Source organism: Glandiceps talaboti, chromosome 17 (assembly GCF_964340395.1).
Source record: "Glandiceps talaboti chromosome 17, keGlaTala1.1, whole genome shotgun sequence".
NCBI lineage: Eukaryota > Metazoa > Hemichordata > Enteropneusta > Spengelidae > Glandiceps > Glandiceps talaboti.
In genome coordinates this window covers 13,435,342-13,459,708 of record NC_135565.1, presented here as the reverse complement: position 1 = coordinate 13,459,708, position 24,367 = coordinate 13,435,342, and the positions used below count along the sequence as shown (strand labels likewise).

General features: G+C 37.7%; 3 protein-coding genes across 3 annotated transcripts in view; 2 read left to right on the top strand and 1 right to left on the bottom strand.

Moving 5' to 3' along the window:
- The window catches only part of LOC144448091 (putative ammonium transporter 1), a 9,645-nt gene extending 1,212 nt beyond the window's left edge, over nt 1-8,433 (bottom strand). The window contains exons 1-10 of the mRNA XM_078138244.1: nt 8,307-8,433; nt 5,069-5,158; nt 4,492-4,719; nt 4,029-4,114; nt 3,221-3,352; nt 2,370-2,600; nt 1,828-1,966; nt 1,506-1,603; nt 569-695; nt 285-410 (exon numbers count right to left, since the gene is read on the bottom strand). Coding sequence (XP_077994370.1) covers nt 285-410; nt 569-695; nt 1,506-1,603; nt 1,828-1,966; nt 2,370-2,600; nt 3,221-3,352; nt 4,029-4,114; nt 4,492-4,719; nt 5,069-5,158; nt 8,307-8,433 — 1,384 coding nt within the window. The remainder of the gene's footprint in view (nt 1-284; nt 411-568; nt 696-1,505; nt 1,604-1,827; nt 1,967-2,369; nt 2,601-3,220; nt 3,353-4,028; nt 4,115-4,491; nt 4,720-5,068; nt 5,159-8,306) is intronic.
- A 4,007-nt stretch (nt 8,434-12,440) lies between these two features.
- LOC144448090 (transmembrane protein 45A-like) lies at nt 12,441-13,361 on the top strand. The gene has a single exon (XM_078138243.1). The coding sequence runs from the start codon at nt 12,441-12,443 to the stop codon at nt 13,359-13,361; it is 921 nt and encodes a 306-aa protein (XP_077994369.1).
- Nucleotides 13,362-20,702: 7,341 nt separating this feature from the next.
- Nucleotides 20,703-21,629, top strand: LOC144448089 (transmembrane protein 45B-like). Its single transcript, XM_078138242.1, has one exon. It carries the CDS (start codon nt 20,703-20,705, stop codon nt 21,627-21,629), a length of 927 nt encoding a protein of 308 aa, XP_077994368.1.
- The last annotated feature ends 2,738 nt before the right edge of the window (nt 21,630-24,367 follow it).

Sequence of the window (24,367 nt, the reverse complement as noted above, 5' to 3'; positions counted from 1 at the left end):
TTTTTTTTCAAAATCAAACTTGGTAGTTTTTTATTCAAGCATGTTCGTTTACTGTGTTCATGTCATAAACTGTAGCATTAACAGGCAGGTGTACAATCAGCAGAAGACATCTCTCGTGATGTTTCGTAAAGTCTCGTGAGGTTTCGTAAAGTTACTTGTTGTACGAAAGCCGACTGCAGCAGCTTTTTTTTTTTTTTTACCTTGATTCAACTTCATGGTTTGATTACAGCATTACGTGTATAAATCAATGATACAGTAATATTAAAGCAAAGAAATGCACTTACTCATTGGGTTACTGAAGCCATTCATTTTTATGATTGTAAAAGCTTCCTCTGTATTTGTATTACCCCAGCCATGTCCATAACTTGCCATTGGGTAAGCTGGTTCACCATGCTTTGGAATATCAAGTCCTGTATAGTGATAAAGTGATACATATCATCAAAATGGCACATTCTATACTAAATAAATAAATAAATAAATAAAATAAATAAATAAATAAATAAATAAATACAAATATAAATATGCACTAGAAAGAGAACAATCTTAACAATTGAAATGATTTTCATACCTTTCTTCTCAATTTCTGGATCTACACGAAGCATCTTTGTCGCCCTCAGTAGACCAAACAAAGCACTCGACACCAAAGCCGTCCAAATAATAATTGCAGCAGCGCCAACTATGTTCCAACCAAAAGCCTGAAATAAATCACGTGACTTAATTATTTAGATACAATGAGAATGCCAGATACTGATCTGAAATCTGTACTACTGTTCCACTACTGATAGCAGTTATGTAACATATGATCAAAGGTTATCGACCTTTCAACTAGGGAATACTTCACATTTCAATGTTTAATACCATGTTACAAGTGTAAAATGTTCCATAGTTACATAGTGTTGCCTTCATGTTGTAGCTTTAAGTTAGGTATTCTATATTCCATTTCTCTCAAAGTTCTTCAATAAAACCATCCAATCAACCAGCGTCCTATCCACCAACCCACTTGACCAACCAACCAACCAACCAACCGACCGACAAACCAAACAACGAACCAATCAACCAACCAACCAGCCAATCAGCTACCCATCCTCCACCTGACAAACCAATCAACACACCAACCAATCAACCAACCCATAAACCAGCCAGCCAACCAACCAACAAACCAAACAACCAACCACCCATCCATCCATCCACCTGATAAATCAATCAACACATCATCAACCAGCCAAACAACCAACCAACCACTAACTAACTAACTAGCTAGCTAGCTAACTAACTAGCTAACCAACCAACCAACCAACCAACCAACCAACCAACCAACCAACCCATAAAACAGCCGATCAGCCAGCCAGCCAGCCAGCCAGCCAACCAACCAACCAACTTACAGCTTATCAAGTGTGATCATTACAGGACTAGTAGTGTCACTGGTTAATTAAAAAACCCAACCTATTGAAATGAAATAGACACTAGACAAACTTATGCAAAGTAATGCCGATAGAGTATCTTACCTTCCACGCTAGGACGTCTGTTATCCTGTAAATAATACCAGTATGTGTAGATAATATTGGTGTTGCTATGACTCCCCATAATCCACATCCCATGTGAACTGAAATTAAGATAAGAGACAGTTAATACACATACATAATATATTTGATAATTAGAATAAAAGGCAGTATATTAGAAGGCGTTTCTATTAGACAACTTACTCACAAATATTGAAAATTCGCATGATTTTTTATCACAGAGGTTCGAAGCTACTTAGCTTAAATGAAAGATATGAAAGATGAGCTGTAATTCTTTTATCTAATTGTGATCATTAATTTGTCTTACCTGCCACTGCATCTAAGGGGTCGTCAATACCAATTTTTAAAACAACCCAACTCCATGACATGTATGTGATACCGGCTATTATACCAATAATACAGGCAGCCCATGCATGTACACAACAACAACCGGCACAAATCGCAACCTAGAAATCAAAAGTGAAAATAAGAATCAATCAATCAATCAATCAATCAATCAATCAATCAATCAATCAATCAATCAGTATATCAATCGATCAATTAGTCAAACAATCAATAAGTCACTCACTCACTCACTCACTCACTCACTCAATCAATCAATCAATCAATTAATAATCCAATCAATCAATCAATCAATCAATCAATAATCCAATCAATCAATCAATCAATCAATCAGTATATCAATCGATCAATCAATCAATCATTCAATCAGTATATCAATCAATCGATCAATTAGTCAAACAATCAATAAGTCACTCACTCAATCAATCAATCAATCAATCAATCAACCAACCAATCAATCAATCAATCAGTATTTCAAATACTAGTAACAAAGAAAACTCTTCTTACCATGCCAGCGAGGGCGCCATTGATGGTTGTTAGTAAGCTCCATTGTTCTCCAGAGAATCCCATCCTTTTGATTGTCAAGGCAACCAGTGCACCAGAGCTCCCAGAGATAATAGTGTTCACAATTGATTTAGCAACTGCAATACCATCACCAGGCTGAGAAATACTAGCTTGAGATCCACCATTGAAAGCGAAGAAACCGAACATCAAGATGAAACCACCAAGAGCAACAAGCTGTAAATCAAAGATGGCCGCACTTTGTCATGGAAATATAATATAACGGTTGACGAACGAGAACAACACTTTGTACAAGAAAAGTCATCGTCGCAAACCACGGCCTGTTTTACGGCACCGTTCTTAACGAGCCGTCCCACTTTTATTTCGAAGTGTGGAGGAAGAAATAACAGCTCTGGTTTGCGAAAATGAAGAATAGTGGACACAATTTGTAATGGAAGTGTATTAACGAATGACGAATTAACAATGTTTGCTTTCCGATTACCCCATTGAATGACGCATTCCACCGAGTATCCCACTCTTAATAATTCAAGTGTCATTGAGCAATATTTTTATGTATTATCATAGTTGTCTTTTGAGGTGTATAGTTAAAATAGCATGGATAGACACCTCAATCAATCAATCAATCAATCAATCAATCAATCAATCAATCAATCAATCAATCAATCAATCAATCAATCAAACAAGTTGGAATAGTGAAGGTCATATTGATAACAAATTCACTAATACTGACAATGGTAGAGACACATGTAACGTAGAAACCATTAACTCTACGGTCTAAGAGATATCTTTTTCAAAGCAAGACTGGAGATTCACTACGGATATTGTCATTGGCTTACCGGTACAGTATGTCCTGATATGTTGACTGGTTTACCGTTCTCAAATCGTCCAATCCTTGGTCCCAAGATGGCTGCACCGACCAGCGCTGCCGTACCACCGACAGTATGTACCACACCACTACCAGCAAAGTCCTGTCAGAACAACGATGAAGGAAAAGTGAATACAGTATTCGTCATGATTCAATTTGCAAACAGACATACAGCGATTAAGCGATTGGCTATAAATCACAGGGGCGAGAACAAATATTTTTTTCAATGGTAGTCACCATTTTCCAGAGAAGAGTACAAACGTTTGGGAGAGGGTCAACATCCCCCCCCCCCAGTGATATTTAGAGGAGGGAGGGAGATGTTATTTCATTTTTGTGCAATATTTTGGGGTAGGGCCAATCTTTGCAATGAACTTTTGAAAAAACAAAGATCCCTCCCTCTGCAATTTTTTGTCTAGTCCCTACAACTGGCAGGAAGATTGTTACTGAACTGCCCCCCCCCCCTTACGTCTTTGTAAGGAATAGTCGATGTTTCTGAAAGCGCAATACCTTTATCTCCAGCATTTCATACAACAACAACAACAACAACAACAACAACAACAACAACAACAACAACAACACGGATTTTAACTTTTCATTCCAGAAACGTATTATAACTCAAATCATTCAAATCTACACGCAATAGTCATTACATAAGTTCAGCGATTCCAGAGTTATCGCCTAATATTCCAGTCCGACGTTTGCACTCGTATTCCTCTCCAACTTGGGAGATTTGTAGCACGCCGTCATGCGGTCAGACGATGATATAGTAGTTGACGTACCTGGTATGTGATCCCGTCACCTGGACCAACCAAAAGCCATCCATTATCCGACCAGGCCCAGTGACTTACGACAGGGTAAATAAATCCTGTAGGTAAAATTATGAAATTTGTTTTTATTTCTAGCAACTTAATAATTTGGCATTGTAACGATTTTACCACCCTCTTTCACGAAAATGATGTATCTGTCTTTCAGATTAGGTAGCAGTTCTGGTGTGAAGTTTTAATTCTAGGTACCTGAAATAGAATATTACTGCTTAGGCACATCATGAAAATAACAAACATTCGATGTGTTGGTTGACACCATAACTTCAGCTCCACGCGCTTCACATGCATTACTATAGGCGCGCGTGAAAATAAGTCGACCTTCTTATCATATTTTGACCCCCTAGCTTGAGGTAAAAAGCTATTGCAGGTAACGAGAATTGTGTGATGCATTTAACTTGAAAAACAACAACATACTAACCAGTAATTATGACACTGTAGATCAGGTAAGCACCGAACTCTGTTCGCTCTGCCATAGCACCTGATACAATAGTTGTAGCAGTTGCCGCAAAGACGAAGTGAAAGAACCAGTGAGATAACATGTCCGAGCTGAAGTCCTCGAAGAAAAAATTGCGTGATCCAATAAACCAATTTCCTTCCCCGAACGCGAATGCGTAACCCATGGCCCAGTATATCATGGCACCTACACCTGTAACACCATAGAAACCATTTTGTTCAGTAACATACACTTTCGACCGAATCTACGAACTAACTAATATTCAAACAGCATAGTTTAGTGAAAAATAGACTGCAACTAGTGGTTGTTTAGAACCAGATGCAGCCGATGTAACTTGGATAAATCGGAAAAAAATAGCGTTTTTTTAAAAAGGAAATCAACCATTTGAAAATTAGTGATTTTAATAAGAATGAAATGTATGATTATATGCAAAGACAGAAAAGACTCAATACAAAAATAACAAACAAACAAACAAACCAACAAACAAACAAAAGTGCATAAAACACAAGTAATAATTGAGAGTAGGTTTATTTCTACTTACAGACATCCAGCACGTTCTTGATCAATATATTGGTCGTGTTCTTACTTCGTACAGATCCAGCCTCGAGAAATGCGAATCCACATTGCAAAACTGGAAAGAAAAAAAAACCCAGTCAGTGTCAACATTTTACTTTAAACTAATCAAACTGATAACAGTACTAAATGCTGATAAAAAGTGTAGGATACGGCATAGGGATTGATCAATCAATTACATGCCTGCTGTTCCCTGTGGATACATCTTGCAATGTGAATGCTTCAATAGCTATAACTGGGGCGTTTTTGAAACTCTTTTGTTATGTAAAATACATTACTCATAATGTCATACACCCTGAACAGTATTGATAAACGTAATGTTTGTAGTTGTATACACGATGAATCAAATCAAATTGATTTTTGGATCCAAATTCAGCGCCCTCAACGGCGATCACTGTTTCTGTCAGCGTATGGATAATATCGACCACTGATTAACATGTACAGTGCAGTGTCTAAGTATTGGTTTTTTAACAATTTTCAGTGAATTTATTGTGGTTGTCTGATCGAAAAATGATACAGCCGTTACAACTATCACAATTCTAACATGGTTTAAAACAGAGCTCGCGCTAAAAATGTAAAACTTGCCACTACGCTACCTACAGGTAATATTGACCACTACTTAACAAATACAATGTCTTTATTTTTAGAAGTAATTGAGCAATTTTTCTGAAATACATATTTGGTTATTTGATGAACAAAATGTCTCAGTTGCAGCCAGTGCAGGTATAATTATATGCGCTGCTTACAGAGGTTTCAATGGATTGTTTGCGAACCAGATATGGGTTGCTGTGTCACTATATATCCGTTGCAGGGATTAGCGCGCATGGCACGGAACTCTCTGGAGAACATACGCTCTTCATCATCCTTTATTATTTTTTATTTATATTGCCCAAGAAGTCATGAAGTATTTTCGTAGACTATATCATTATAGATACATAGAGGAAGCGATTATTGTAAGCCAGAGTTTCATTCTCGTAAGCCAGAGTTCGTTGCGCTTGATATCGCCATGGAGGTAGATACACTATCTCGCTGATTTCAGGGCATATGGAACACCATGATACTGTCCCCAGATTTCTTTTTTAAAAATTAAATTTTTTATCAAATATTGAAAGGTTAAGCACACTTCGCTTGAAAACAGTACGTTATGTTTGCAATTCGAACAGTTTGTTAAACCATGGAAGTACCCATCGTCGCAAACCACGGCCTGTTTTACGGCAACGTTCTTAACGAGCCTCCCACATTATTAAAACTCTGGCTTGCAAGAATGGGAAGTACCACCCACCTTCCATGGTTAAACCATAGACCCTACGTTGGTGTAGGGTCCATGGTTAAACCATAGACAGTGGAGGGGGAGACTATGCGGTTAAACAAAGACAAACAAAGCCTGAATGCTGGTGTACTATGAACAGACTGATAGAGATACACTGTCAGGTATGGGAGGTGACCCTTTTAAAGCGATTACGTAATTTCACGGACGGTATTATCTTCTTCTTGACCTTGTCCGACACCTTGCATTGTGAGTGATGTATTACAATATGTTAACTAGTGTCAATACGGCGTCTTTTCTTTTCTTCTTGGGAATGTTTTGTCTGTCTGAGGTGAAATGTGGCGGGTTGTCTTTGTTTTGAAAAAGGCGCGAAACATGAGATATCTTCGTAATTAAAACCATGGAAATACTTCTATGTTAAAACTAAAGAACGGCAGACCATTGCGCTGAGAGCAACGTACGATACCGTCTTGGTCAGATCATAAACAGAGTGAAATTTATACCAATTCGAAGATCTGAATAATATCATTCAAAGTCACTACACAGTCCCTCTTTTGTCACGGTTCATAAGACAACATCAATTTTATATCCAAGACTTGGTTTGCTCGAAAACTATTTAGTATTTCGCAAACATATTTTCAGAGTCTATTCGCGTGTTATATAAGAGATCTACCTTAATTTTAACATCGGCTCCAATTTCAGCAAAACAACCTTAGTAAATCATTTTTCACTGGAAAACTTTCAACGTGGATCTAATTTTGACGGGAGAATACTTAGAATATTGGTCGTCAGAAGAGCGTATTATGGGTGAAAAGGCATATTATATACCGCGGTCTGTCGTAATCATAGACATCACACCGTGTTTGAGGTGCCGCAATATTTAGCCTAAAAATGGTCGGGTCCAGAAGTTACTTCACAGTCATGGTTTCTATCCAAATTAGTGAACAAATACGGTGCGGCATGCTGTATCTTGGCCCCTGGACGCAAACATACTTTAATAGGGTAGGCATATTTGATGAATACTGACTGTAATCTACTTTATGGTTTGACGGTATCATGAGTCTAGATCGTTACGAAATGAGAGCCTTTTTTTTCAATTGTTCTATTAACTCCAAATATGTTGTATGATTATTTCGTTTGCTTACTAGGTTGGAATTTAGATTTTGAATACCCAAATGGGTAAAATGGTTATATAATATTAATTAGTTTCATCTCGCTCAAACGAAATACGAAGAGAAAATGGATGATGCAATGAAATCTTTAAAAGTATGCTGCTTTTTTACGACAGAAAACCGAGTAGGCCGATCTAAACTGACAACGGACTTCAATTTGTAAAAAAAATGTCTGACTTGAAGTTGGTTTTAAAATAAGTTTATGTACTAAAAAATAGGTTCCGTGAAAACAGGGAAAATGATTTTTTTAAGTGTAAGAACAGGGCCGAAACCGACAAAAGAAAAAAAATGGGGGAAAATACGTAATATACATTAAAATACATTATAACGATTTCTTTAAAAATAATCCGAGACACAATTCATTGCATAATTATTAAGCGTTGTTTTGGGTTCCGACACAGTACAGGATAAAATTTCCACCATACCGGGGAATAAGCAATGCGTGGTGAGCGTTTCAGTAGTCAAGGAATCGGGTGACACAGGTAATGTTTCAGCGGTCAAGGCCTTGAATGATTTAGAAAAGAATATTTCTACTCACAGAGTCAAAAAAATTCTCGAGAAGCGAATCACAAATAAACAAATCAATATTTTGAAAATAAAGTGCGAGATCACGAGAGATAGAAGATATAAAACATTTTTCTCGACTTTTACGGCAGGGAAAAAAGGAAGGGCGATATTTTCAAGCAATGTGAGGGATTTCCGGCGTATTTGACAAAGAAATAAGCTTACTGATATAGACTGAGTTGGAGGCGTTCATTCATACTCACAGAAAATAAGACATCCCATAACAACGAGAAAAAAGTGATCCGTGTTGGTCTCCAGGGCTGCAAGTGACTTGGAAACATCGTTGAGTTGTTCTTGCAGGGAAGAAATATTTGCTGTCAAATCCGCCATCCTTAAAGAGTTGTTACTTTCACTGCTGACTATCGGTAAACTAAATATCTTGGCGCGCTTTCCCATACATACTATCATGGAAAAAAGCGAGCGATTCACATGTTAAACCCATATTGAGTGCGTGCTCGCATAAGAAAAGACTATACCATTTAATTGTAGGGGTGGTTGGCAAAGTAGATGTACCTAAGACGTATGTGCTTTCATTAAAATAATGAAAATGTCGTCTTAAATGCAAAACATATGTTTTTGTTTTATTTGCTTACAAAGATAAAGTCATTTTAGACTTATGATGTAAAGGCGTCGATTTGTCAAATTGTGTACACAATTCCCTCCCCCCTCGAGCTTACAATGCATGCGCAGGTAGCGTGAACAGAGCGTGGAATCACATGCACAAAGAACTGTGTGTACGCAGCGGCGTTTTCACAGTCGTGGGTTATCTGCTGTCAAACCTCGAGTTTGATAAAACTCATATCACTGTCGTTTAGAGTCGCAGAGTCGTTTAATTCCATGAAACTCACAAATGTCATTAAACTGTGGTAAACATCAAAAAGTCGTCAACAGGGTTACAGATGTGATAATAATATACACACATTTGGAAAATTTCCTGGGATTTTTTTTTCACGACTGCACTTTACATGAACTCACGTTTTACCAAACATGAACACCATGCATGATATGAACGCGTGCTCAAAAAGTGCCGTAGAGATGAACGGTCGTATTATGCATTATGATGTAAAATCTATCTGAATACGTACATGTAGTTGTTTCCACTCTCACGGTTTATAAAGAAAATATTGTTGCAACACGGTTTGTTTTCGATCTATATACGTCAATTAAAACCCTAATTTCGCTACTGTTAAATATAGCAGTCGACTATTCTATTATCATGCATCGTCGTAAAAAACCACACCCTCTTTTACGGCACCGTCCAAGACGCGCCGCCAAGATTTTTCGATGTATCAGAAGAAAAATAAGCTGATTACGAGAATGGCATCACGATTATGTAATATTTCTTAATAATTAAATATCTAAACAACCGAAATAACGGTGAAATAAAATGTTTTCACAATTTTTGAATGAAGGCGCACATGGCAAAAAAAGTAACAGCCAACCGAAGTGTAAACTTATCTAGTCTATAGTATAGACAGACATATACAGCATTATAATGCTAATAGCGACCGCTTTTGTGGTGTACAGTCTGATTAAAATTCGTGGTAGTGGTTGGTCGATGTTTGTACCGTTGTCTCATACACATGTTCACGTGTTCTTGTAGGTCGCCACCATCGGTATACTAGTATTAATCGTGTACAAAATAGCCGACTACCATGGAAGTGTACAGTCGGTTCTATTTCCATGGGATCACTAAGCCTTCCCGGGAGGATATCATCCATGTGAGTGATACTTCCATGCTCAGAGTGACTTGTAAGGTCAAAGCTGTGTACAATCAACGACATGTTCATGGTTCATGAACAAACAAACACCTTATTTCACGACCACACATTTTAATGACCCGTATGTGAACTGAAACAAATTGTAAAGGCAAAAATAGTAGTCAGAAGCTATACTATGTCTTCGCTTCTTTGGGGAGAAGTACGATGACTGCGTATGTTTGTCACTTTGTTAATCCATAGAGTATATGGTTACCTATGGTGTGGACGTGTGTGTGTGTGTGTGTGTGTGTGTGTGTGTGTGTGTGTGTGTGTGAGCACGAACTGGCCGCACTTCATTCCATATCTCAACTGATCTAGTATAACATTAGTTCCAATTACATTGTATTTAAGGTCACAGACGCAAAAAGGTACTTTTGCAGTATAGGTTTCATTTCAATCATGCAGAATGGAGAAAGCACTGTATCATTAAAAAAATGTTACAGATAACTCCATTGTTCGCTGTTAATTCGTTTTTTTCCCTCGATCTTCTTCTTTGTCCTTGACAATTTACCGCGACCCTCAAAAAGTTGTCAGAATTGTTTTGCCATGATAGTTAAAACAAAATTAGGGACGATCGTACAATGTAACACAAGTTCAACAAGAGAACTTCGTTCATTGGGGGGGGGGGGGGGTTTCTGGCGTCAATGCGATAGATGAGCTCATTTTCGCACTTATAACCAGTGCGGGGTTTATGGTAGTATTTTGATATGTTTACCATCATCTTTAGAAGTAAACAGGTTCATAAGGTTGGAACTTCGTGTTTACCATCACGTTTTTTACATTGCATTGATTGTTGTGACTGCTACAATTTTCATCAATAAACGTGTCATGTCACACTTGTGAATATTTAGGGGAAGGGGATGGTTTTTTTGGTCGTAAACGAAAGATGTTCGTTTTATTGAGCTTGTGCGACATTGTGCAATCGTCTCTTACTCGAATGACGTCCAGTGGCATCAACTGAGTATGAACACAGGTGTACATGGATGGCGAAAAGGTAAACTACTTCTAGTCTCATCATGTTGCTTTTTTCGAATTTAAAATTTTACAAATGGGATCGGCAGTTTGAACTAAATATATTGGCCGGGCTATCGAAAACACACAACTTTATTTTTTGTCTTAACAATTTATTAGGACTGTCACAACATTATTTAAAACAACAACAACAACAACAACAACAACAACAACAACAGCAACAACAACAACAAAACAGCAGCAGCAACAACAACAACAACAACAACAGCAGCAGCAGCAGCAGCAGCAACAGCAACAGCAACAACAACAACAACAACAACAGCAGCAACAGCAGCAGCAACAACAACAACAACAACAAGTGGGGAAAAAAACTACTTACGTTACCTTGGTTTCAAATTGGCCCAGTCAATGAAACTTGCAACAAAATGTGAGAAAATGTGTCCGCTACGTACGTGGTCTGAGGTAGTACACACCGCTCGAGGTTTGTTAATAAATGTGACGCTGAGATTGCAGAAGAGCGCCATCAGCGACCATATCTCATAGTTCACTCGACCATTTAATTTGTGAGTGTTTATTTGTTGGAACTGACTGAAAAACTGCCATTTTAAGGTGTTTGCAGACGCTCTTTTTTAAGTTTTAAAACCAGACTATGTTTCACGAGCATGTCGTCTAGCAAAATAACAATAGTGAATGTGAGCATTTTGAATCACTTCTATATCGATCAATTAGCACACAAACTAGTGATTGTAGAGGTCCACAAAATTCGTTTGATATTCAATGATGTCGAAGACTGATTGCTGTCAAAGTTTTTTCCTCTTTTGTTTCATACGCATTCAAGATCACCGAGTTTGTTTTCCACGCTCTGTGACGCTGAGATTGTGAAATAGCGCCACCAGCGATCGTATCGCATAGCCCATTCGAGCATTTGCGGCCGCTTCTTTGTTGTGTTAATTGCATAATATCAATCTAGCTATTAGCACGTATACTGATATACTAGTACTTGAACATGTCTGAACAAATTATCTTGTATTCTGTAATATCGAAGACAGTTTACTTATAAACCTTTCTGTTTTTAAACACATTCCTTGGTAAACGTCATTCGTTGGGTATGTTGTATTCACTACATTATCAATAACTCTTGCAAGCTTATCTTTAAATATGACTAAAACGTCCACGCCCAGTCACTGAACACATATGTAGTGACGTCGTGTGTTGTTATCGCTATACTGTGCAATTTCAATTATCATAATCATGTGTTACCATGACGATAAGATAGATACTGTTGACATATGAAATCGATCCCTTTTAAGGGTTGTGTGGCGGTTTTGTTTATATTGTCTGTCTAAATTCGAAACTCTCAGGTGTTGGGAAGTACACATTCGTACTAATCACACACAGCCCGCCCACGAGAGTTTTGACCACTCCCTCGGAATATATATCTGTCACTCTATTCTGATTTACGAATAGGCGTGAAAAAAAGGTGACAGTGGCATGCGTACCGCCTTGTTTAGGAGACGGTTCTGCCGTGACAGGGGGAGATCAGTCCGTGGAAGGTTACAGACTCGTTGGTATCACCTAGTGCACGGTGTGGTGTAATCATCAAATATGGGGAATTGGAAGGGACACGTTCTACCGGGAACTTTCTTCTTTGCGGTTGGATTCTACTGGGCGATGAAATACTCATACCGTTTGATAACCAAGAAGACAACAAACGTGACGTCACATCAAAATGGGAAAGTATCAAATCCTGTGGTCTTAGCCAGCGATGGAGTGCGACTGAGAAATATCAAGACATATCCATCCGAGTTTTGGGAAGGAGTAACGATCGTCTGTATGTGGGTTATCGGAGTGATGGTAGAACTACCACCTAAGGATAGCTTTCCATACAGACACGTCGTCATGTTTGATGACAGTGAAACGGGTCGACCTTTCATCTTTGGTAATAAATGGCAGCATATCACCATGTACACATTCTTTGGTATTTACGGTCTTACACTTATTCTTGCCCGCACTTGTGTCGCTGGTTTACGTGACCATGAAAAGATCTTTATCGCATTGGCATACTTTGTGGAGGGACTGTTATTTTATTTCCACGTACACGGAAGAACTTTCCTGGACATCACCGTTCATTACATGCTTGTCATTACCATAGCTATGAATACCATCTCTGCAGCCGCCGAAAATTGGAGAAAAGATGACGTACTCCTTCGGTTCATCTCAACTTTATTTATCATGGTGCAGGGAACGTGGTTTTGGCAGGCAGCCTATATTTTATACCCTCCTAATAGTGACGCCAAATGGGACGAGGACAGTCATGCCAGTGTAATGTTTGCAACGTTTGCGTACTGTTGGCATATTGCTGCAAATCTCCTTATTATAGCGGGTGTGTACGGGCTTGTTTCAACCTATGTTCATGTGAGAGGGAAACACAAACTACATGTAACTCAGAGTCGCTATGCACATGTCGATGACGTGGAAACAGAATTGACATTATTAGACCACCCTTCCGATGATGATTCAATATAAGAAATGTCACAGGATGCCCCACGTCACTGACATGCGAGGTCGCGAGATCTCGCGATAACGGCAAGGAACATATTCTGTCATGTGTACGTTGAACGGAAAAACTACAAAGAAACACACCTTTTTTGTCACGTGGTTGAGCATCTAAATGATATTATACCATGAGGCTTAATGACGTTGTCTTGTAGACCCCCTAAGTTTGATTTACTATTGCCTCCTGTGCGGTAAAAAGTACGAGGTATTTCGCTTGAACAATGTCTTCATTGTATATATACATTTCGCGACATCAACCACATTGTAGACTACCACGCCTATACTCATAAATTCATGTCAAAATATTGGTTAAAATTTGGCTAAAGTTCTCAACATTAATGTCAATATTTGATAAATGGGAGTAAGTGTCATTATTTGAACAAAGGCACGTTTATACATGACCTTTTGTTGAACTGTTTTGTTAATGGAAAATGTATTTGGACTGTAATTATATAAGGTATATTTGTTTATCAATTTATGTTCAAAACTTTTAAGTTTAAAGTGTTATAAAATTCACTAGCATGTTATAAACAATGTACTGTCATTACTTTGCTACAATTAAAGAGGTAAGACAACCTGCTTGTAAATATTTTGCAATTTTCCGTAACTACACATACATACATAATACGTACATACACACACAACTTTGATACATACATACATACATACATACATACATACATACATACATACATACATACATAATACGTACATACATACATACATACATACATACATACATACATACATACATAATACGTACATACATACATACATACATACATACATACATACACACACACACACATGCATGCATGCACGCACGCACGCACACATACATACATACATACTATACATTCATACATACATACATACATACATACATACATACATACATACATAGTATACATACACACACATACACACACACACACATCCTTACATATTACTTATAATACACATATGGTGACGTAGCCACATTAAGTGTATCTGTCCGAGTTGGCACTACAGTCAGAGTTGATGGAAAATCATACAGAGTATTGGGGTGGGCGACGTTTAGCTTTCTGCTAAAGCACACTTGCACTTGCTCTTGGCATAACCGTGACTCAAACCAGGTATTCAGGCATAACAACTCAACGACTCGATGATATAATTTATTATACGTGTAACAAATGTTTGAGGAAATCACTATTGCATCGCCAACTATAGTAAACATGCCAGAAGATGGTTTAATGTCATCAAAGCATGCGTCATTGAAGCTGAATATTGTTGACAATGAAATGCGTATTGTACACACATTAGTATAGCAGTACACATATATCGTCTATATATAATGTGATGCAATAAATCATTGAATTTTGGGTCCGCACTCAAAAATCAATGTCCCAATGAATCAAAATTTCAACTTATTACTGAACTACTTATAGATAAATAATTGACATGTATAATGCCAAATCATTGGTATTTTAACAATTATCAGTAACTATATTGTTGGTTGTTTGATTGGTGGAAAGATAATACCCCAGTTACTGCTGGAGAGGCTTTAACATAATGGGGGGGGGGGGGGTTAGTTCACCCTAATAGTAAAAAACTAAGTTTCTCCTGTGTACACCTATATACTAGCGGCTTCAATTTAAAACTAGCCATCTTTGTCTGTTAATATATCACTACACCTGAGTTCTGACACATGTGTGTAACTTTACTACCAAACCAGAGTGACCATAGGCGGTTTTCTACATCTTACATAACGTTTTCTTTTGTTACAAATTACACAAACAAAATACAGGCACTGATAGCCAAACGCACATGAAATGTTACATTTTATCTCACTGTGAACATAAATAAACAGTTTTGTGTTTGAATCTTCCTTGTTTCATTCAACAGTGATGTTTAGTTGTGTTCAGAGTCAGACAAAATGTATCACTTGCGCGCTATCAGTGTCTGCATTTTGTTTTACGTAATTTGTAACAAAAATCCTTTTGCTAAATGTCAAAAACATCGTGCCGTCTAATTTAAACTCTATAGTCACTCTAGTTTAGGTAGTAAATAATACATGTTCACAAATTTCAATTCGTTTGTTGATTTGCACGCCGCACTCTGGCATATGAGCTTCCCTTACAAGCAATGTCACACTCTTTGGAAATAAACTTGATTTGTTTACAATACTACTTCAATGTCAAAAATTGCCCAGCGGGATGGCAGGTGGTTAATGGAATCGTTAGTCCAACCTGATTTATTAGCCCTGACTGCTTCATCTATAAATCTTGTAAAATGCTGTCTCATGTGATTACCTCGTGATACAGCATTATAACGTTTGGGGTCGACACTCTGCTAGAATAAGGTGCGAAATGTTGGTTGACATCGATACAAAGTGGATTAATAGATATATAGTGGGAAGCATCATTCATGGATTTTTCACACCTCCATTTAAAATGTAACACCATGTTAATATAGTCGTAACGTGGGTGGCTTTGTCTTTGAACACTAATCTCAAATGTTACTACAGACAACATGGTAGATTATACCGATGCTTTAAGATGTTAGTCATTGCTCCGAGGATGTGAAATGTACACTTTTTAGAAGTTTTCTTTTAATCAATGTGTATTTTTAAACATTTGGCGTATCTATAGTACTAGGATGATGCATACTTTAAAAGTGGCATATAATAACACAATGTGATTAGTATTTGACCTAAGAGGTGCAGTCAGCATTAGTAATGTCTGTGCAACCAGAAATATTTTGAATTTTACGTCGCTCCACCGAAAGTTGCTGTATACATTTAACAGACGTACTCTAGAGAGTAACAATACTTTAATTTGAATCTGCATTCGGATACATACTTTCTTTTCTAACCTTTGCATAAATTATAGGAGTGTCATGTACAGTTAAGTACAAGATAGTTGCTTGTTACTCTGTCTTTCTTTGTCTATTTGTATGTGTATGTGTATGTGTATGTGTATGTGTATGCGTATGTGTATGTGTATGTGTATGTGCATGTGCATGTGTATGTGTATGTGCATGTGCATGTGCATGTGTATGTGTATGTGCATGTGCATGTGCATGTGTATGTGTATGTGTATGTTTTTATATTTTCTGGGACATCTTGATGGCCTGAAATAAAAAAATAATTATATTAAAGGATAACAGACAGCATGGCATGGTTGATCATACCGATGCTAGCTACACTATATCAAAGGGTTACATGGGACACAAGACGTGTGTCCGTGAATCGGACAACTGCCGACTGTTAATGCGCATTTATAGGTGTTGATATGCATTTCTGTTTGTTGACATTGTAAACAAAACAAAACAAAACAAAACAAAACAAAACAAAACAAAACAAAACAAAACAAAACAAAACAAAACAAAACAAAGCAAGCTATAAAGTACTGGTTATCGACATGTGACATCACCATAAAAGAACTGCGTATTTTCCTTTGCTAAATGAAGACAAATTTTGGAGAATAACAGCTAATCGTAGTACACCTTTAATCGTTGTACACCTTTTTTGTACGGAAGACTACCTGCCAAGTAAAGCCAGAGGCGATACCGGTAAAATGTAATTAATTCATCACAATAGATTTGAACAAAACTTAATACTGATCACGCATCGATGCATTTCATGTCACGTCACATCAAAGTATTAATGGTCAATATTAATAATTAAATAGTTTTGCAAGTTGCATGCTTTTGTTTTCCCATAATTGGAATTTGAGACTGTTTAAATGGCAATAGTGTTGAAAAAAATAACTCATTTGAAATTTATTAATCAGTGTATTGGGGTGAACAGTGGGAGGGAATTCAACATGATACTTGGTGTATCTGCATTCCAATTTGACCTCTGAGTTGGTAGTCCGTCAGCATTACCGTCCTTCGATGACATCTCCACCGATTCAATCCTGCCCTTAATTGTTAAATTTCATCAAAAAGACCACGTTTACATACAAACAATACACAGCTGAGAAATTAAGAAATTATGGTTATCGGCCATTTTGAATTAGGAGGTTGTGACGTCAATTTCCCGATACCCTTTGCGGGAAAATGGCGGATTTCAATTTACCTGAACATTTGTAATTCTCAACTCCAAAGTCCCATAACTAATATTACATTTTCGGTTTTATCTGAAAAATTTACACAAACATTTTAAAAGTCATCTGGATGAGAGATTGGAAGACACGGTCCCGGATTCCTTTAGCACGTCAGTATGATTGGAAAATATCATACAACCTACTTGACATTATATTGATATTTGACTTTCGTTTGTAGATAATGGTCAAACAAAAACAGCCTTTTGATATATTGACCCTCTTCGAATAGTCGAGACTGTATCTACAGAAGGAGCGCGCGTGAGCACATGTTACATTGTGCTGTTAGGCAACCACCTTCACATGCCTTGTATGGATAATCAAAAAGTTTACCAACCTTTACCCAACCTTTATCCTACCTGTGACCCACCTAACTACCATCTCTGTCAAGGGGTAGTACGAGACAAAGTGACACTTTTGACTTCAGTCAAAGGTGTCACTTCGTCTCATACTCACCACATTTACACATCCTCTGCTAAAGATTTACCCCGGTGGAAAGACATGGTCAAATATGACTGTTCGTATAGTGAACTAAAATGGTGGACTCGAGTGAAAGTTACAGCGGGTTGAAAATACACCAAACTCAACTTTTACAGAAGAGTGTATGAACAATATGTTCCAAAGCTACGTTTTATTTATTGATGTAGTAACTAATGGATATGCAATATCATGTCTGGTAGCGCAGAATCTTTCTTTCGACAAGATGAAATGATTTCTGTAAGTTCAAAGGTCAGCACTGTCTAATTAACATCGAAATATGAAACTTTAATTATAGTATATCTTCTTTCGATGTCGATGAAATGAAAATAGTTAGTCAAATGAACAAAATAATCGATAAACTTCATTCCCTGGCAACGTGTGGTTTTACATTGTGGAATTCAGATAGTATATGTGATAACTGATGCGTTTTCAAGGCTGTGTTCATGAATATGTAGAGAGGGAGTGGGTGTGGAGGTAGAGTCTTACAATAGATGACCAAACAATAAAGCAATTAGTTACATTAATGTTATCAACACTGTCCTACTGCAGTAAATATAGTTATCACATTATGGTGGCATTTGTCTCATTAAGTATTCATTATTCTTCCCTTTGTCATCGCGACAAACATACACCGCATTATTGACATGTAATAAAAAAACCATAATTATCTGGAGACGTTTCCATGGAGATTCTGCACCGTAATATGAACATTTCTGGTCTTCAATAACTGCAAGCCTAGTGTACAGAGATAATGACGTCATCACACGAAATCAATATGTTATTGACCTTTTCAATCCTGTAAATTTTCTGTCAAATCGTTTCACCTGTTTAAAGTGACCTTTTGCTCGCAAGTATATAGTGGAGCCTGATGGTCGAACGTGTGGTAGGGTTGGCGCGTAAATCCGAATATCGTGTTTGCTTGTATTCGAACCTTTATGAAAAAGCATTTTCTAAATTTAGCGAAACGAAATGCGGTTTATTTTGGTGTGGTCATAACGATGTAGAATTTTTAAGGACCAGATGGAAGCATGCCTTCTGGTTTCAATTATCACTCCCTTCTGCTTGGTACTCGGCTATGTTAGGTCGTTGAAAGCAATCATAGTGTCTAAAGAATAATTATGAACTAGACTATAAGATACGTCTTGTTGTTCTGCCTTATCAGGCTTATAAATCGACAGGGGTTTGCGAATGATGTTATGGTTATTCGTTGTGTGATCATGAACACGGGAAAGTGCATAGTGAGTGTGTCCCCATCCGAATGTGTAAATTGTTATTTCAATACGGTGGTACTTGCACGGTATGACAGTATCGGTGTGTATTCTATCGTCACCTAGTGAGTCTGGCAGTGTGTACTTTATCCTTATCTAGTCTGAGGGTGAGATGTGCTAATCTTGCCATCCTGTGAACTCGACAGACATTAGGGCCAATAAAAATTATGTGGTTCCGATTACGCTCAATTTTAGAATAGGTGGGGTAGGTAGATTTTTTAATTTTATTTTATTATATTTTTTTTCATGTGTGAGTGTCTAGCTCAGGTTTTCCATTGTTTTCCATATGGTCTTTGTGTTATTTATTCTTCCTATCAGATTTACAGCCATTGCCGATTGGAAGAACAGTTTTATATTGTCTTCTTAAGTTGGTGTCAGTTTCCGCACCCACTATTTCTCCTGAAACTTCACACAAATTTTGCGATTTTATTATTTTTTTCTCGAATACATAAAAAAAGGTCTTCGTTGTTTGTCTTTTCCCTCAGGTGTCTATTGTATACTATTGTTGTTTGATGTGGATAGATAGTGGAGCCTTTGTACTGTTATCTAATCAGTGATCACGATAGAGTAAACATAGGAAGTCCAAAAAAAATGCACTTTGCAAGGTTATTCGATAAATGTCACACTATCAACTTCGCAACAATAGATTAATAAGCGTTTCTATCATCTAAGTAAACCGAAACCTCAATTGCCACAGTTGTATTAAACATTCACAAGTAACTATTTTGGTCTTATTTTGGCAGTTTGGAGTGATGCTTGATATGTTGTTAGCTGATTTTGAGCAAAATTAGCAAGAATGATTGATTCACAAGATCGTGTGACATTCAAGGTAAGTCATCAGCTAAAGCTATAGCTAGGTCATATGGTCAAGCGTTATTGGTTTTGGGTCAAACTCTGTTTCGTGACAGGCCCTCCTTCTCTGGTGAAGATGGCACTCACAGATACCACCTTGTTGTGTGTCGGGGCGACCTTGGTTAATTTTATGTTTCTCATCCGAACACCTTGGAAATATTGGGTCGGTCGTTCGGCTGCAAAGAAAAAAAAGTAAAATAAAAGTTCCAAAAAATTCAGACCCCAATTTGAAAACAAAATGTACATGCAAGTTTATATACATGTTGGTGATACTTTCAATTCAAAATGGTACTGAAACTGTTCTGACTGACTGACTGACTTAAAGTTGGCAAAGACTGAAGGAAACAGTTTCTTTTATTAAAATCTCCAAATTTCAGGAAAAAACGATACCGTTCGCTCAGATACACCTTCGTAGGTTTACCGTCTGACAATGTCGTTGTAATATTGTTTGTTATCGATTTTTTATTTGTTATTTCACTAGATTAAAGAAATAGAGGGTCGGTCATGTCATGGGAAACATATAATTAACTTAAGCCGCCTTGATAGTACTGCCGTGTCAAGGGTGTTTAGTACGGAGAGAAGGTTGCGGACTAGTTGGTAATACTTGGCGTGTTGGAAACACCAATATGGGGAACTGGCGAGGACACATTGTACCGGGAATTTCACTCTTTGTGATCGGTTTCTACTGGGCTATAAAGTACTCATATCGCTCGGTAACCAAAAAGACAACAGCACTGCTGCGTCATAATGGTGATGAATCTAGTCCTATGGTCCTCGGACGCGGAAGAATGCGACTGAGTAATATCAAGAAATGTCCATCTGAGTTTTGGGAAGGTGTAGCGCTTATCTGTTTTTGGGTTATCGGTGTTATGGTAGAAATGTCAGCTATGGGTATCTCTCCGTACCAACATATCGCCATGTTCGATGACAGCACACCAGGTCGACTGTTTATCTGGGGGAATAAATGGCTGCATATCACGATATATACCTTCTTCATGATATACGGGATAGCGCTTATTTTTGCCCGGACCTGTGTTCCCGGTTTACGCGACCATGAAAAGATCTTTATCGCTCTTGCATACTTTGTAGAAGGAATACTTTTTTATTTCCACATACACGAGAGAACTTCCCTCGATACAATCGTTCACTACATGCCGGTCATCACTTCAGCTCTGAATACTATCTTTGCATTAGCCGAGACATGGAAAAAGGACGACGTTCTTTTCCCGTTCATCTCCACATTATTCCTTATGGTGCAAGGTACGTGGTTTTGGCAGGTTGCATATATTTTATACCCTCCGAATATTGACGCCAAATTTGATGAGGATAACCATGCTAATGTTATGTTTGTGACGTTTGCGTACTGCTGGCATATCGCTGCCAATCTCTTCATCATTGCCGGTGTATACGGGGTTGTTTCATCGTGCGTTCACTTGAGAGAGAATCCCTCGCTATCTCGCTATAACCTTCATGTTGATCATGGAGATATGGAGACAGAATTGGGATTGATGGACCATCCTTCAGACGATGATACTGTGAGAAACATCACATGATACCTGCAGCACTCACAATACTAACACATCGGGTGACCTCACCGAGTCCTTCATCGATGTTGACAAAGTTTTGATACTCAGTAAAGTTTTGACTATAATCCTAATCCATTAACTCTGGGGGACAACAGCGAGGGAAGTCTACTTTAAGATTCATACCTGTGACCGAAGAAACTCTTATTTTCTTACTTTTATGCTGTCAACTACGCATTACTAAACAGAACTTACTTGACGAAATAGTAATTCTATCATTCTACCAACAGAATTCTATCACTTGATACTAATACTGTACTAACATTCTTCGTGATTATAATGTACTTTCACTTGCTTCAAATTTATTGGAAAAGTTTCTATCATGAAAGAAGAAAAAGGAGGGTTTGACAGATCTCAAAAGAAAATCTCAGAAATCAAGAATTTTCTTTTTGAAATTGAAGATATGAAAGTTTGAATTCCCAAGAAATATGATAACATTAGAAACTTTTAAATGAACGGTAAGATTGGAAAATGTATCCTATTTGTGATGTCATTGATCCTTTGATTCCGTCAGAGTTACCAACTATATACAGCTAAAGAAAGTAGGCTGGGTAGATTTGTCACTGACTGTCTCTTGGAGACGATTTTTTATATACATTGTAAAATAATTACATGCGAAAAACACCTTGCACCATTGTAACAATTTTGACAAACAGAACAAAAACTTGCATCGCATTGTAATTGTGCACTAAGTGTGAAATATGTGATCCACACATCAGGTTGACATTAACTTATAAAAGAAAAGGTGTGCCGATTGGTCATATACAAGAATTGTTACATTTACTGCATGGACTCTGCAGCATACATCAGACTAACTGAACCCATGCATGATAGTGTATCATGACATACGTCATGCACGTATACTCTTTGATCAAAGTTTTTGTTGTGTCTGTTAAAGTTTGAACAATGGCATGCGGTGTCTTTCATGTAGTTTATATGTTTATCAGACCCCCGGATCAGATCACCCTCTACAAGGAACAGATGATGCAACTATTGTATCCCGTCTGAAGGCTGAATCTTCACAGCTTACTGTCCTTAGCTGTATTAATAGTACTGTACTTTAATGAATAAAAACCCCCACATTTACACGGAACATTACTCTAATGTCAAAAACCTGTACGCTGGGCTAGTACACTATCAACTCATATATAGATGGGTTTCATCAGTGTATCGTCTTAAGGTCCTTTCGATGCTGGCATTGAAAGAGCATGTACAGGAAGGTCGTGATTAAGTTCAAAGGTAGCACGATCTAATTAACATTATCAAACTGTGTAAGATCAATTATCTACTTCTTTTGATGTGAGTAATTCAATAAAAAATAATTGTGAAGAAATAATCAGTATCATTCATTCGCAATATAGCTGCGTTTGTCAGGGTGCGTTCGTGAATATGTAGGAGGTGGGGGGGGGGGGTTAGAGTCATTCAATGGATGACCAAACAATAAACCAATTGGAAAGATTGATGTCAGAAACATTATCGTATCATTTACTGCAATAATCCATAGACCGACACCTTATCATGACATTTGTCTCATTAGTCTTGCTGCTGTCATGGCAACAACAATACACCGTGTTATTGCCATGAAATGGTATAAATCTTGTAATCTCTGAGACGTTTCCATGGAGATTTTGCAGCGTGATATAAGAGCAATATTAACATTTTTGGTTATTAATATCTGCAAGCCAACTATACAGAGATAATGACGTCATCACATTAAATCACCTGGCCACTGAACTTTTCAATTCTGGATATTTTCTGTCATTTCCTGTTTTATATGACTTGACCTTTCGTATTTAGTTGCGTGCATGGTGGTCTGAAATGTGTAGGGCGACTGTGTTGTGCCCAGTATCAGTGTTAATACGTTGAAGCAACAAATTACTGGCATATGATGAACAGAGGATGGGCAGTGTTAAGTCCCTCTGGAGGGAGGCTTTAAAAAAGTGTCCATGGATCATACTAGTAACATTATCAAATCATTCAAGCTTGTGAAATCAGTACTTGTTCTTTGGAAGAACGTGTGGCAGTAATGCATGCATTGCTGGTGGTATTTCAAAACGATGAGGGATATTTGTGGTGTGTTTTTCCACAGGTTGTGTGTGTGTGTGTGTGTGTGGTGGTGGGGGGGATGAGTGTGCGTGCGTGGGTGTGTGTGTGTATGTATGTATGTATGTATGTATGTATGTATGTATGTATGTATGTATGTATGTATGTATGTATGTATGTATGTATGTATGTATGTGTATCGGTGTGTGCACATGTGCGTGTTGTGTGTGTGTGTGTGTGTGTGTGTGTGTGTGTGTGTGTGTGTGTGTGTGTGTGTGTGTGTGTGTGTGTGTGTGTTTGATTTCTGCTTTGATCTTTGTGGTTATACAATGTATGTCAAGAGGTAAGACCGGTATCTGGTCATCCGACAACATCAAACAACAAGAGTATGATACGAAGTTCTCTTCTCCGTTCCTGAAGTAAATCTGAATAACCCAGTGTTCGCCTATACGTGAGCCATCATGGGAAGTACAGAAAATCAACGTAAATTGGTAATTTGAGTACCTTTAGGACAGACGGAGATTTTCTTCTTCAAGTCCTGTTGGCACTTGCGGTGTGTAAAGTTTTTGAAAGCATGGTCCAAAGACGTACTTTTTGGGGATAACCACTGACACTAACAATTACGACAATTCGACTCAGAGCCCAACGAATCTCATAAAGTTTAT